Source organism: Pempheris klunzingeri, chromosome 1, assembly GCF_042242105.1.
Source record: "Pempheris klunzingeri isolate RE-2024b chromosome 1, fPemKlu1.hap1, whole genome shotgun sequence".
Lineage (NCBI taxonomy): Eukaryota > Metazoa > Chordata > Actinopteri > Acropomatiformes > Pempheridae > Pempheris > Pempheris klunzingeri.
This window is the reverse complement of record NC_092012.1, coordinates 12985277-12999180: the sequence shown is the minus strand read 5'-3', so window position 1 is coordinate 12999180 and position 13904 is coordinate 12985277. Positions and strand designations below refer to the sequence as shown.

At 41.5% G+C, this 13904-nt stretch overlaps 1 protein-coding gene across 1 annotated transcript; it reads left to right on the top strand.

The window, feature by feature from the left end:
- The first annotated feature begins 1607 nt into the window (after positions 1 to 1607).
- On the top strand, positions 1608 to 12788 carry slc17a6b (solute carrier family 17 member 6b). The gene is made up of 12 exons (XM_070829505.1): positions 1608 to 1681; positions 3278 to 3533; positions 4473 to 4591; positions 6383 to 6497; positions 7901 to 7988; positions 8115 to 8201; positions 8720 to 8862; positions 9078 to 9227; positions 9427 to 9559; positions 9951 to 10061; positions 11531 to 11658; positions 12447 to 12788. Exons 1-12 carry the CDS (start codon positions 1608 to 1610, stop codon positions 12786 to 12788), a joined length of 1746 nt encoding a protein of 581 aa, XP_070685606.1.
- Positions 12789 to 13904: the final 1116 nt, after the last annotated feature.

Here is a 13904-nt window from a genome sequence, read left to right as displayed (position 1 = left end):
AGAAGAGTATATAAAACACAATATAACAAAATACATACATATTCTAGGGAAATATATGACAATAATACACACAAAGCCGGAAAAGAATCAACAAAATTGAAATATGAATGTAGTGCAGTGCCATGTGTGACCACCAGATGGTGCCCAATACCAACAAATGACGAGAAAGACACTGATCGCTTTTCTCTTCTCTCTTTTATCCTCTAATCACACATCTAACATCTACAGGCTGAGTTAAGGTTTTTCATTTTCTTCTACTTCAATCATTATTATACTTATTATTATTATTATTATCATTATTATTATTGTAGTTGAAGCCTTTTTATTATTTGGCTACATTTGGTCTGCAAACGCTGTTGAGGGACAGTTGTCAGATGATATCTTTTTGAAACCTCATTAAATATTTAAAAAAAGCTTCCTAAATTTTTGTTCCTGCCTCTGTGGGAAGATGTGGCTGTCGGGAGGACTGGGGGGGGGGGGGGGGGGGGGGGGGGGGGATATGGGAGACGCTTAAATTATTGATGTATTCCTGTGTTGAGGAGAGGAGCTTGTTGTGTGTGTGTGTGTGTGTGTGTGTGTGTGGGGGGGGGGGGGTCCACTCCTGCTCATTTGGTTTCCATAGCACCGCCCTCAGGAGGGCTGCTGCTTTCATTCATGGGATCGACTGTACTTGTATATATATATATATATATATATATATGTATATATATTAAATACAATTTAAGTCTAAAACGCCAAAATAAAAATATGCACAATCGAATAAGACTTGTGTTACATCTCACAGCATTTAGGCTGCGACACAAAGCATTTCGATCCGCAACTTTTATATGAAATATGCCAGAAACAGCCTCATATATACCAGCATGTACACATACATACATACATATATGTATATATATACATCATCGTGGCCTGTGTTTGCAGCTGGCCAGATGTTTGAACGCTGGAGCTGCTGTCGCTGACCTCGGTGCTGAACACGACGTCAGATGAACCTGCGCTCACCACAGGAAACACGATCCAGCCTCTCACTCCCTCTTTGATTTATTGAAGCCACTCCAAAACACCCACTTCTTCTTTTTTTTTTTTAATCTTTTTCTTTTTTTTTTCTAAATAACTTTGAGCCTCTTTTTTTTTTTTTTTTGAAAGAACGAAAAAATCTATTCATTCTCCCCCTCTCTCTCCCTCACACACACACACTCTCTCTCTCTCTCCCTCTCCCTTTTTGTTGTTGCGGACACGGAGTCCACAGCTCTGCGCGACGCTGGCGATCAATTTCACTCCTTTTTGTTTTTCGTCGTGATGGCTACTGTACGCCAGGCAGGAGATGAGCTGGTGGACGAAGGCGCGCAGCTCGCTTGATTCTTTGCGCGGAGGTGTTTTCGCTTTTGCGCTTTCATCGTGAAAATTAGACGCGTTCTTTTGGATCGCCACCCCCCCCCCCCCCCCCCCCCAACCAACCCCCCCTCTCCCCCAGGACTCACGTTTATCATAACTTGGTTAGTTGTTTTTCCTTGTAGCCGCTGCAGTCGGCCATCCTGCGCCGTAACATGACGATTAGGCAGTAAAGTAATATTGAGAAACAGGCCTCTAACACACAGAAACTGGATATGGAGTCAGTGAAGATGAGAGCAGCGGCGGGGGTGAAGGAATTTGCGGGGAAGGCCCTGGGTCAGATGCACAGGTAAGACTGGGTTGATTTTTTTTTTTTTTTTGTAATCCTGAGTGGTGCGTGGTAATGACCACGCGTGGAAGTGTGATTATGAGTTGATTTAAGCAGACATGAGTCAGGGTGGTGTGCAAGTCTGCAGGTCACCGAAAAAATGTTTTGCAACTTGCAGGCGTCTTTAGTCACGCCTCTAGAAGTGAGAGGAAAATTATGCAATCAAGTGTGTGTGTGTGTGTGTGTGTGTGTGTGTGTGTGTGTGTGTGTGACAGCTGCACACACTGGGTCCATCCTGATGCGGGGCCTGTACCTGAATCTCATTAGCACACAGGTTATACAGGACGTGCAGGCCACGCGTAATTTTTTTTTTTTTCGTGTTGGGGGTTCATTCATAATTTCGGATGCATTTCATGTTATCTGTAAAAGCAGTGACGCACGCGTGATGTCTGAAATTGATTTTTAAACCATCAGTCTGGCCGCTGACAGGAATTATGTGGCGTTTCTTTGAGGCACCTTTACTAGTTTCTGCACGTGCTGCTGAATAAAACGAAATGTTCCAGTTATATCTGGTTTATTCCCTCGTGAATTCGCTTTTCGTGTCTTTTTACGCATTTTTGGGGGGCATCGTCCCTTCTGAATTCCCTCAAATCTGAAGAATGAATCCAGTAAAAACTGATGCAAATTTACTGAGGCGCAGCAGAAGTTTGGCTCCACTGAGGCTAAAATCGCATTAATTCTGTATTTTTTCTCAGACACAACCAATCAAAATCAGGCCTTTGACTCTACTACGAGTCACACATCAGTTTCTAATTTATTCGATTCATTTTCTCCTATAAATTAATTCGCCTTGTTGCTTTTCATCCGTTTGCAGACACAGGAATTTAAGGGTTTGGATTTTTCACATCTTGAATTTGGATAAACAGCTTGTGGTGATTAAATGTGACTTTCCAGGAGAAAAAAAAGGAAAAAAAAAAAATGGAGGGGGGGGGGGGGGACTTTGAGGAATGCCCACAGACGTGTGTCTGGAGGCTGGAGCTGCTGCTGCTCGGTCCCGTGAATGCTAATGAGTGTGAAAGTGAGTGGGCTGCTGCAATGCGGTACAGTCAGGAACGTGTTCGCCCTCTCCCCGCTCCCAGCAGTTTGTCTCCATCTTCGTGTCACTGTTGTTTTATCGAGCTCAAATCCAGACGAACGTATTTGCTTTTTAATTCGTGTCTCTTTGAGCCATGTGACTGGAGCCTCATAGGCGTGTCGCTCCTTAAGACACACACACATTTCCTCCAGTGGAAAATACAGTGTGGAGGCCTCTGCTCCTGCACGGCTGCCTGATGTAGGTGATTGTGCAAGAACATCCTGCATTTTCCTGACTGAAATAACAGGAAATCTCAGACACACACACACACACACACACACACATACATATATATACACACCACCCAAGTGCCCGTGATGAAAAATTAATACTAAATGGAAATAAATGGAAATATAGATTGGCCTACTTGGAGATATTAGATTTTTAAAGGGCGCATCATCATCATCATCATCCAGATCTCATGTGATGATGTTTTACTGGGGGACACCTGCCAAGACACTGTCCTCACCTGGCTGTTGCAGGGTGATGGAGAGGAGGCAGAAAACCGGGGAGGTGATCGAGCTGACGGAGGATGGGCGGCCCCGGGAGGCCGCGGAGAAGAAACCCCCGCTGTGCGACTGCAACTGCTTCGGTCTGCCCCGCCGCTACATCATCGCCATCATGAGCGGCCTGGGCTTCTGCATCTCCTTCGGTATCCGGTGTAACCTGGGCGTGGCCATAGTGGGCATGGTCAACAACAGCACCATCCACCAGAACGGCAAGATCATCATCAAAGAGGTGTGGCGACGACGACGGCGTGCGTCTCTGACGCAAAGATGATTTAGAGTACAACGACATAAGATGCGTCTTATTTCTGCAAGAAAAAACAACCAGGGGACAATTAATGCCTCCACACATGTAATACAGCATGCTGTAAGGCCTGCTGTCGTTAAAGGCCACAAATCACCTCCTAAATCTTAAGAAGTCCCCAATAATTATGGATGGTTTCAGTGGAATTTAAGAGGATATTTGTGCGTAAGGAATCCTCTAATGGGCGTGTGATATTCCAAAACACGCCCTTGTCATTAATGCGCCATAGAGATGTTGCTGTCAATAGCTTTTCTAACATGATTCAGCTTTAAAAAGATCAAATGAATCTCTGTGTCCTGTTAGTGTGGTCTGAATCATGTCGAGATGTAACGTTTTTCCAAACATAGACATTTGACTTGGACTTGGCATCATCATTTTGCATAAAATGCAAATATGTATTGATAAGTTAGTAATATGTAAGTAAAAAGGGAGACAAAGGTGTAAGAATATGACTTAATATGTGAATTCATAATAACCCTCATAGGCTATTGTATATTTGGATAAAAGGGATGCATATATTTATGATTTTTGCATTTAGGCCAAATATTAACCAAATGATTCAACACGCACAGCTGTTTACATTTCACACATCTTCCCTGTAGTGTTTCTGTGACGTGCAGAACACATGAATGATTTTTGTGATCAGATCAATGTCATCTGATCGAAATAAACCGTTTCAGGCCTTTAACAAGCAGGCCTGTCTTTACATCAATCCACTCAGAGAATAAATGCTTTTCTTTCCCTTTTTTTTTTTTAAATCATAGAGCCAAAAATGCAGTATCCTCATTTAACAATAACAATATTCAAGGCCACTGTTTTATTTATTATTTTTATTTACTGGTTTCGTTTTCTATATCATAAAACCAGAAAGCCAAGTTCAACTGGGATCCAGAGACGGTGGGACTGATTCACGGATCCTTTTTCTGGGGCTACATCGTGACACAGATCCCGGGAGGATACATCTCCTCCAGGCTGGCAGCAAACAGGTAGGCTGCTCTCCCCGTGAATCACCACACACACACACACACACACACACACACACACACAGCCACGCTCCTTCAGCAGATGATCATTATTAGCTGAACAGTTGGCGTGACTCTTCCTCTCACTCCCTTTTATTGTTTTGTTTCTGTGTTATTTAAAAAAAAAAAAAGAATATTAATACGCAGGAAACGAAAATGAACATATGGTGACAAGAATGAATTCAGTAAAAAAAAAAAAAAAAAAAAATGAATAAAGAAAAAAATTAAAGAAGGAAATTAAAAGAATCGAGCACAGCCAAAGACAGACATTTAAAAAAAATGGCGTCATTGTGGTGTGAATAATGAATTGGATGAACATGTCTCAGTCAGAGTCATAAAGGCAGCAGCTCTGAAGGGATGCAGGGCTGCAGGGAGGCCACCGGGCTGGCAGGCCTGCGACTCCCGGTGTCAGGGCTCTCTGCCACCTGTTAATGAGCTCCCCGGGGGGAGCCGGGTCTAATCTGCCGCTCCTCAGGGCGCAGAGACCAGACCCTGCCTCTGCGCCAAGGGCTTTCATTCACAGGAGCTCTGCCAATGCATCATCCCGCTATATTACAGACACCAGACCATAATCTGATGTTTATGCACATTTAATGCGCATTTAGAGAGTGAATGCTGGAACGTACACTGGCTAATTTTATTAGTGAAACGACCATAAAGGCGAAGTGGTTCCATCCATAACACCAGAGGCCCAGATTTTCTCCACCCTCATGCACGTTTATAATCTAACAGACAAATAAAAGCGTAACATTTCCCAACAGAAATTATCAAAAAGCATAACCAGCTATATTCTACCTGCTGAAGCCCACTTTCAATGCATGCCAGTCTATTTTTTCCCCTAATGTTTATTTCCCTGTCTGATTCTCGCCCTGTTGATTGACACGAGGATGTAATAATCGAATCAATTGGTCTCGTGCCCAACAGTGGTCTCAGCCGGATTAGGGTCTGCCCCCCGCGTGCGGATGAGAGGGGCGGGTGAACGTGACAGAAATGAGAAACAGCCCGGTGTTTATGGCCCTCCCCTGCACGCGCCTCATCTCACTTGCTCAGCTGCTCCCCCGCGGTAAAAAAAAAATTTAAAATAAAATAAATAGATAAATAAAATCTAAAAGATGTTTCCTTCCGTCTATCTTTAATGACGAAAACACGGAAGAAACCTCAACCTGTTTTTGCCTTAGCTTCCTGTCTGCGTTTAATATGAAAATATTGTAAAAGGAAAAAAAAAAGAAGTGATGAATAAATCTTCTGTTGCGTCTATTTCGACGTTAAATTAAAACCAAACACGTTTCTTCGTGGAAAAATATTTCTGTACGATTGGACGGTTGCTAAGCAACATATACGTATCGACGTGACCGTTCGTATAACGTCTGCGCTTGAAATATTTATTCCTATGACGTCAGAAGAGCGGTTTGTGGTTCAGGGCCAATCAGAGCCGAGGACACAACTGCGTCACTAAGTGACCTGTTGGTTCCACCGATGATTAAACTCTCCTGTATCAGGTACTCACATAAAATAAACTGATTACGTGTTTATGAATGATTTTAGAGTAAAGTATGATTTAAAAAAAAATCAGGGCCAATTATATGTTAGTATTTTTGTTAAAAAAGCATCCAGTTTGATATATCTAATGTGATCAATGCACCGTTCCTTGTCTCCATGGCACAAAGCTGAATCATGTTAATGACACATGCAGTTCAGTTGAAATGATAACGAGCGTCGTAATGCTATTTTTAACATATATCTTATCTTTTTCAGGGTATTCGGTGCAGCCATTGTCCTGACCTCAACTCTCAACATGTTCATTCCCTCGGCTGCAAGAGTCCATTATGGGTGTGTCATCTTTGTGAGGATATTACAAGGGTTGGTGGAGGTAAGAGGATAGTACCACCTAAACGTCTAAACATTTTAAAACCTCTGTGCTCTTTGATGGAAACCAGAGTGTGTTATTATAGCAGTAGCTGGGGGTTGGCAGTAACACCATACAAAGGGGCTTCCTGCAAATCTGACTTCACATGAGGAAGCAAAGGAAAGACTCTAATGTGCACTGGATATTCAGCCAGAGGAAATGTGAGATGAGCCGTATTGATCTGGTCCACTACAGCTGAGTGTTTGTGGGATTGTCCAGGCCTTTTTTTTATTTTTTATTGCTGTCACGCTTTGTATCCTGGAAACACAACAGCAAAGTGCCTGTGTATAGATAGATGCAAAGGAAAATGCTGATAGGCGAAAGCACTTCAGCCCTTTGGTTTCATAGTGAAACATGACACCCAGATATCTGCCTGCTGTGTAGTAAATCTTGGCATATAAACTACAGAAAGTGGACACTGCGGTTCTCACATATGCAAATACAGTATATCAGACACATAATAAAGATGAAGCTGTTGGTTTGCATCATTTGTATAAATAGATCATTTTTATGATGGGTGAATGTGTGGCTGGTGACCTTCTATCTTTTTTCCGTATTTTTGGACAAATGGCACCAAACACTCATTACAGTAGTAAATTCTTTAATCAGCATCATATAAAATGTTGTAGCACATCTTTATTAGTGGTTGAATTTTAGCTTTTAGAGTAAATTAAAACAGTCAAATATTATCCAATCTAATATTTCATCCCTTAAAGCTGCACTGCTCTCATAAGAAAAGTCCATGTGGAATTCATTATTACATCAACACAGTTTGTTCAAATTAGTAGCTGATGAACATTTAATAGCTGCAGGGCCACTTTGCTCCATGAACAGCTCATCAGGTCGCCTTTACTCACGGCTCTGTGCAGTTTTTTCATGTTAATTACAAGGGTGAAAATGTTAATTTTTGTTAGTTATTGCATCATTGTCTGTTATCACATGTTCGCACCTAAAAGGGTATTTCCTCATAGATTATTAGAACACAGTAAACTCGAATAATCCCAAAATAAAGCATTATAATACCATTATGATGTTTGAAACCAATGCGCACATTGGGGTGTGTTTTATGTCAGCTCATATACAGATTTTGAGACCATTATTTATTGGAACAGTACAGGATTGGATCCATCAAAATGGGTGCAAACTAGTATATGCACACAGTTTATGATTTGGTCACTGTACAAATATTTATTTTAACACAATCATAGCTTTAAATGATCGTGCCTGTGCAAGCCAATCCCCTACTAACTCCTGGTATGCTTCAAAACAATAGGCCAAAGCACACGGGGTCCCAGTCTGCTGCTCAGTGTGTCTGCATGTTTCTTCATCATGAACTAATACAGACTGTTGCTGTGTGCTGTGTTTAGGGAGTGACCTACCCGGCCTGTCACGGCATCTGGAGTAAGTGGGCTCCTCCGCTGGAAAGGAGTCGTCTGGCCACCATCTCATTCTGTGGTAATTTCTCAATTTCCCCTATTTTCATTTATAAATTAGGATCAGAACCAATGTGTTGCTTATAACTATATTGAGCAAGAAATCTGAGCTTCCGTGTTTTGACTCGCTTGTCTCGCCGGCTGTCAGGCTCTTATGCTGGTGCTGTGATAGCGATGCCTCTGGCTGGGATCCTGGTTCAGTACTCAGGCTGGTCCTCTGTGTTCTATCTCTATGGTAAGATTGATCGATGATGGCTTGCATGTGATATATGTGTGTGTGTGTGTGTGTGTGTCGTTGCATGGAAGTATTGGAGATGAAATTCTGTGGTGCTAATGATGGCAAAAAGTATATATATAAGATAGGATATTCCTTTATTCGTCCCACGACGGGGAAATTTACAATGTGTTTGTCAAAAGTGTTTTTTAAAGAGTTTGTCACTGAGAGTCCAGTGAAAGTCAAATGGATTTATTCAGGCAGACCAAGCATTGATTTCCTCCCCCTGATGTTTGGGTGTGTCAATAAATAACCCCCCTCATCCCTCTCTGGACTGAATACAGTTAGCTTTGCTGTCTGGGTTTTATTCTCTCAGGCCTTTTGGAAAGATCAGGCTGCCAAACACTGTGTGTGAGTGCGTGTGTGTGTGTGTGTGTGTGTGTGTGTGTGTACTGTATTTTGCCGAGGTCAAAATTAGCTGCTGCACTTCATCTGTAATTATCTAAAGCTCTGACATGTAATCTGTCTCTGGTTTGCAGGAAGCTTTGGCATACTATGGTATATGTTCTGGGTCCTCGTGTCTTACGAGAGCCCGGCTGAACATCCCACCATCACTGATGAGGAACGCTGCTACATTGAGGAGAGCATTGGGGAGAGTGCCAAGCTAACGGGTCCCTCTGAGGTGAGGTGATACCCTTTAAATAACAACCCAGACTTAAGAAAGACAAATATAATTTATGTCACCCAAGGATACTAGAGCTACCAACAGATCACAATGCATTCCCATTGCCCTTTTTTCTTTTGTCAGAGAAACACTATTAGACATGTAATGCAATATATATAAATATATATGTATATGTGTGTGTAAAAGTCAGTTCTTTGTGATATCTATTCCAGAAATTCAAGACGCCTTGGAGGAAGTTCTTTACCTCTATGCCTGTCTATGCAATCATCGTGGCCAATTTCTGCAGGAGCTGGACGTTTTACCTGCTGCTGATTAGCCAGCCTGCATACTTTGAGGAAGTTTTCGGCTTTGAGATAAGCAAGGTGGGCTTACAACACTAGTGAGGGGGGGAGGTGACAAACATGGAGCACGAACTGGGTGATCAGTGAAACTGGAAAAGAGAGACTACGACCCTACAATGCAATGAAACAGCCACCCTTTTTCCTCAAAAAGGAATAATATGTTCATTGTGCTGCCATATCACACTGCGCCTGATTTTATTTTTTTATTTTCTGTTTCTAGGTTGGAATACTGTCTGCCCTGCCCCATTTGGTGATGACTATCATTGTGCCCATCGGCGGCCAGCTGGCCGACCATCTACGCAGCAAGAACATCCTGTCAACTACCAATGTCAGGAAAATCATGAACTGTGGAGGTGAGAAGTCTGAACTGAGGATGAAATATCATTTTCCACACCTCTCTGTGCACAGCTACAGGGTGTTACTTTCATGGTGTTGGATTCACACTGCTCCCTTTTTCAGTTACTCTTCACTGCCAGATTGCTTAAGAGACGCTTGTGTTTATATTTTTGTAAAAATCTATCTGTTCGATACTTATACACAAGTTGACTCACTGATTGTGACTACGCATTGATTTCATATCTGTCACTTACGTAATTGAGTGCAGACAATGTATCATGCTTAATTCAATTGGCACCGCGATGACCAACAGCCTGTGGGCTTTGTGTGTGTGTGTGTGTGTGTGTGTGTGTGTGTGTGTGTGTGTGTGTGTGTGTGTGTGTGTGACCTGCTGTCTGTCTCTGTTAGGCTTTGGCATGGAGGCCACATTGCTGCTGGTGGTAGGATATTCCCACAGCAAAGGGGTGGCCATCTCCTTCCTGGTGCTGGCGGTGGGCTTCAGTGGATTTGCTATATCAGGTTAGTAAAACACACTTTCAGCTTAATCCAAATACAGTTTAAGTATTTGGGATTTGGGATATAATATCCTGTAGTTAAAAATATGCGATCACTGCTTGTACTGGCGCTAATGTAATGTGGCTTTATATAGTTTTCACAATAGAAGGGCCAATGGATCTGAGGAATCTGGGAGAAGGCTATTTACTTTGTTATTATCTATCATATGTGAATATATAGAATGCCTTTCATAACAATACTTATTGGTGTCCATGTACTTTTTCTTTGTGCTATTTTTAAAAGGCTAATAATACTATAATACTTTGACATTTGTGGGAACAACTCTTATTGGCTTTATTGCTGAAGGCAGTGAGATGGTTAGCATAGCATTGCCTAAAAATTAGGGAAACAGCTTTCTCCACAACAGACAAAATCCTCCTAGCAGCAACCCGAATGCTCAATAATTAACATGTTGTATCTCCTTTATTTAATTCATACAAAACTAAGAGGACATGTGGACGGAGCCAGACTGAGCTGCTTACCTCTGCTCCCAGTCTTTATGCTAAACTAAGCTAACTGTCCACTGGCTATAGCTTAGTATTGACCAAACAGATATGAGAGCATTAATGATTTTCATCACACTCTTTTCCAAAGAGAACATGAGTGCATTTGTCCAAATGTCAACCTGTTGTTTTAATTCAATATGTGATAACAGCCTGTTGGCTACTCCCAGTGTATTTTTAAAATGTAGTTTTAATTTAAGAGTTGATAAAGTCTTCTATGATAAACACTTGCGCCGTGTTGTGTTGACAGGATGTAGAAGTGGAGAACATTTTATCTAAAGTAGAGACTGGATTCTTGGTTGGACTCTTTTAACATGTAACCATGAGTGTGGGTATTATAAAGCATTATAACATAGTTGGACTGTATTTGAAATTACATCCCAAGCAGTGGTATATTCGCTGCTTTGATGTTGTAGGACTGAGTGATCTTTTTTACAACAGCAGATAGTATTTGTAGCACATTGTCACTGCCAAGATGAACCTTTCAGCAGTCTCTAGCCATTCATTCACAGTTCTTTTCATATTCATGCTTAGCTAGAGAGGATGCAGAGGTCTGTGACTGTGTGCAAAATCAGTTTCTTGCCTGTTGTTCTTGAGCTTTCTCCTGGAGCGTTTAATAATTCAGTGCTAGCTGTCCCGGGGGATTTGCCAGGCAAGCAGTGTGAGGCAGCTCACGAGGACACTTACTCATTCAGCCAGAGTCAGGGTGGGGGAGGATGTGTGGCGAGTTGCTGCCTATTTCTGCAACAAGATGGTCACCGCTTGTGCTGCTTTTATCTACAACTGTGTCCTGCTTCTGTTGCTTCTATCATGTGACTGACACAGTGTTACACTCAATTTGGAATTGAAATCTGGCTACCTGGCCTTGTCCTAATTCACAACTTTATCAACAATATTTTCATTTCACGTTTTTTTTTTTTGCTTCATCAGGCTTTAATGTCAATCACCTGGACATTGCTCCACGCTATGCCAGTATCCTAATGGGCATCTCTAATGGTGTGGGTACCCTGTCTGGGATGGTGTGCCCGCTGATTGTCGGCACTATGACGAAGAACAAGGTAAGGCCTTCTCTCTTCAGTCACCAAACATGCCATCAATAAAAATACTCTGATTTCATGTGTGCAATATATCTTTAAGAAGTGGGCAACACTATTTAGCATTTCATGAGCAGTATAATAATATAAATATATTAGCATTATAATGTAGGTGTAAACAGGTATAAATGTTTGCTAATGTATTCATCAACAACATAAACACCTCCAATGAAGCATCCATAAGTGGAGGCTGAGGTATAAACAGACAATGAATGGCAATATAGTGAAACACAGTTGTAATAATATAAAATATGTCCTCATAGGAGGTGAGTGCTGGCAAATAATGTGCACACAAATGACCTTATAGCTACGTACAACTATACTCGGCCTACAGTGTGTTAGAAACAATTTATTAAATGTTAATATGCTGCAACGTTAAGCTTTAAGAAGTCTTATCAATAAATGCATTAGTAAATGCACAGCAGCTGGGAAATTTTTTTCAGCAAACATTACTCAAAAGGAGGAAAAGTGAGAATTTGTTCGGGACTATTTTCATCTGTGGATTAATAAACATGTTAATAAACTGGTTTGCTAGTGAGTACTCGAGGCAGCAGGATGGTATACGGTATATTCATGGTAACATGAGGCCCAAACTGTGTTTCTGGACAACTGTGCGTCCCTGGCACACAGACAGTGCTCGTTAGTGGGATCAATTCATTATTGGTTTGAGTTATTATCATTGTCAAACATTAAAAAAAATTACTTCCCGTTAAGGGGTTGAAAACAATGTTTTGTGTCCCTTTCCACTGTAGACGAGAGAAGAGTGGCAGTATGTGTTCCTGATTGCCTCCATGGTGCATTATGGGGGTGTAATCTTCTATGGGATCTTTGCGTCGGGAGAAAAACAGCCGTGGGCCGACCCAGAACTGACCAGCGAGGAGAAGTGTGGCTTCATAGATGAGGATGAGCTGGCGGAAGAGACGGGCGACATCACTCAAAATTACGGTGCCTTTGGAGGTCCAGCTAAATCGTACGGTGCGACCACACAGGTGAACGGAGGCTGGGCTTCGGGTTGGGAGAAGACAGAGGAGTACGTCCAGGAGGGAGCACAGGGAGGAGGCTACGGATACAGGCAGGATGAGGGATACTCCTAAACCAAACACACATTCATCGACACATGAGTAGACTTATTTTCCTGAGTGTGCATCAGATTAGTCATACAAAATATCAAACAACAAATGAGCAGCAAGAGAATCTACAATCCATCTCTGTATTGTTTGCACAAATTCTAAAAATGAATTGAAAAAAGTATCAACTTAATGTAAAAATTCTGAAAAAGTCTAAAAAATTAAAAGATATTCGATTAATAGAGGTGTAACACATATCAAATTGGCAGTCTGTAAATGTATTATTATGCATATTGATAATAGATATATTTATTTGGAGTGCAATTGTGTGTAAATGTGAACATTTTCATCCCATCAGCTGAGGCTTCCTGACCACACAAAGACTGTAGGGTTACATAGAAGCTGCCCATCTGAACGGACCTCTTACTTATCAAATTAACTGTTACAGTGCAACGTCGTACAAGCCAACCATTACAGTGTATAAATACATCACTGCACAGCGTTGTAAACAGAAACTAGACACTCTGTTGGTATAGATTGTACTGTATTTCTCCTTAATGCACTCAGAGTAGTGTGTCCTTTTAATGCACAATATGATGATTTTTGTTTTCTTATCTGCAGCTTCTGTGTGTGTGTGTGTGTGTAAAAGTCCTTAACAATGTAAGTGACCTGGTGTAGAGATTTGACGAGTGATTATAATAACTTGTGATGATGATGATGTTTGGTTACACTTGCATAAAAGGTAAAAAAAATGTCTGTCAAACGTTTGCTACATGTGATCCGTTTTGAAACCGTCTGCAGTTGAGCGTTTGAGTTTAGCTCTTGCAACCCGTCACATCTCAGCAGTGTAGTGCAGGAGTAAAGCCATTCTCATTATTATACTCCACATAACTGTAAAGCCACTAAAAGTCTAGCTGTACCAATGCATTATTGAGAGATTTACCTTAAATAGAACTTATGTGACAGAGATAACTAGAGAGTAAAGATATATCGGATTTATAGATTCAATTTAGACATTGTTAGATCAAGAGATTCACGGTCGTACTCGACCTCTTGAAGGGTTTGTGCAATGCAAAGACTTTGGGAACGTACAGAATAGCCAAAATCAGTATAAGAGTCTTAATATATCAGAGCAGCAAACTT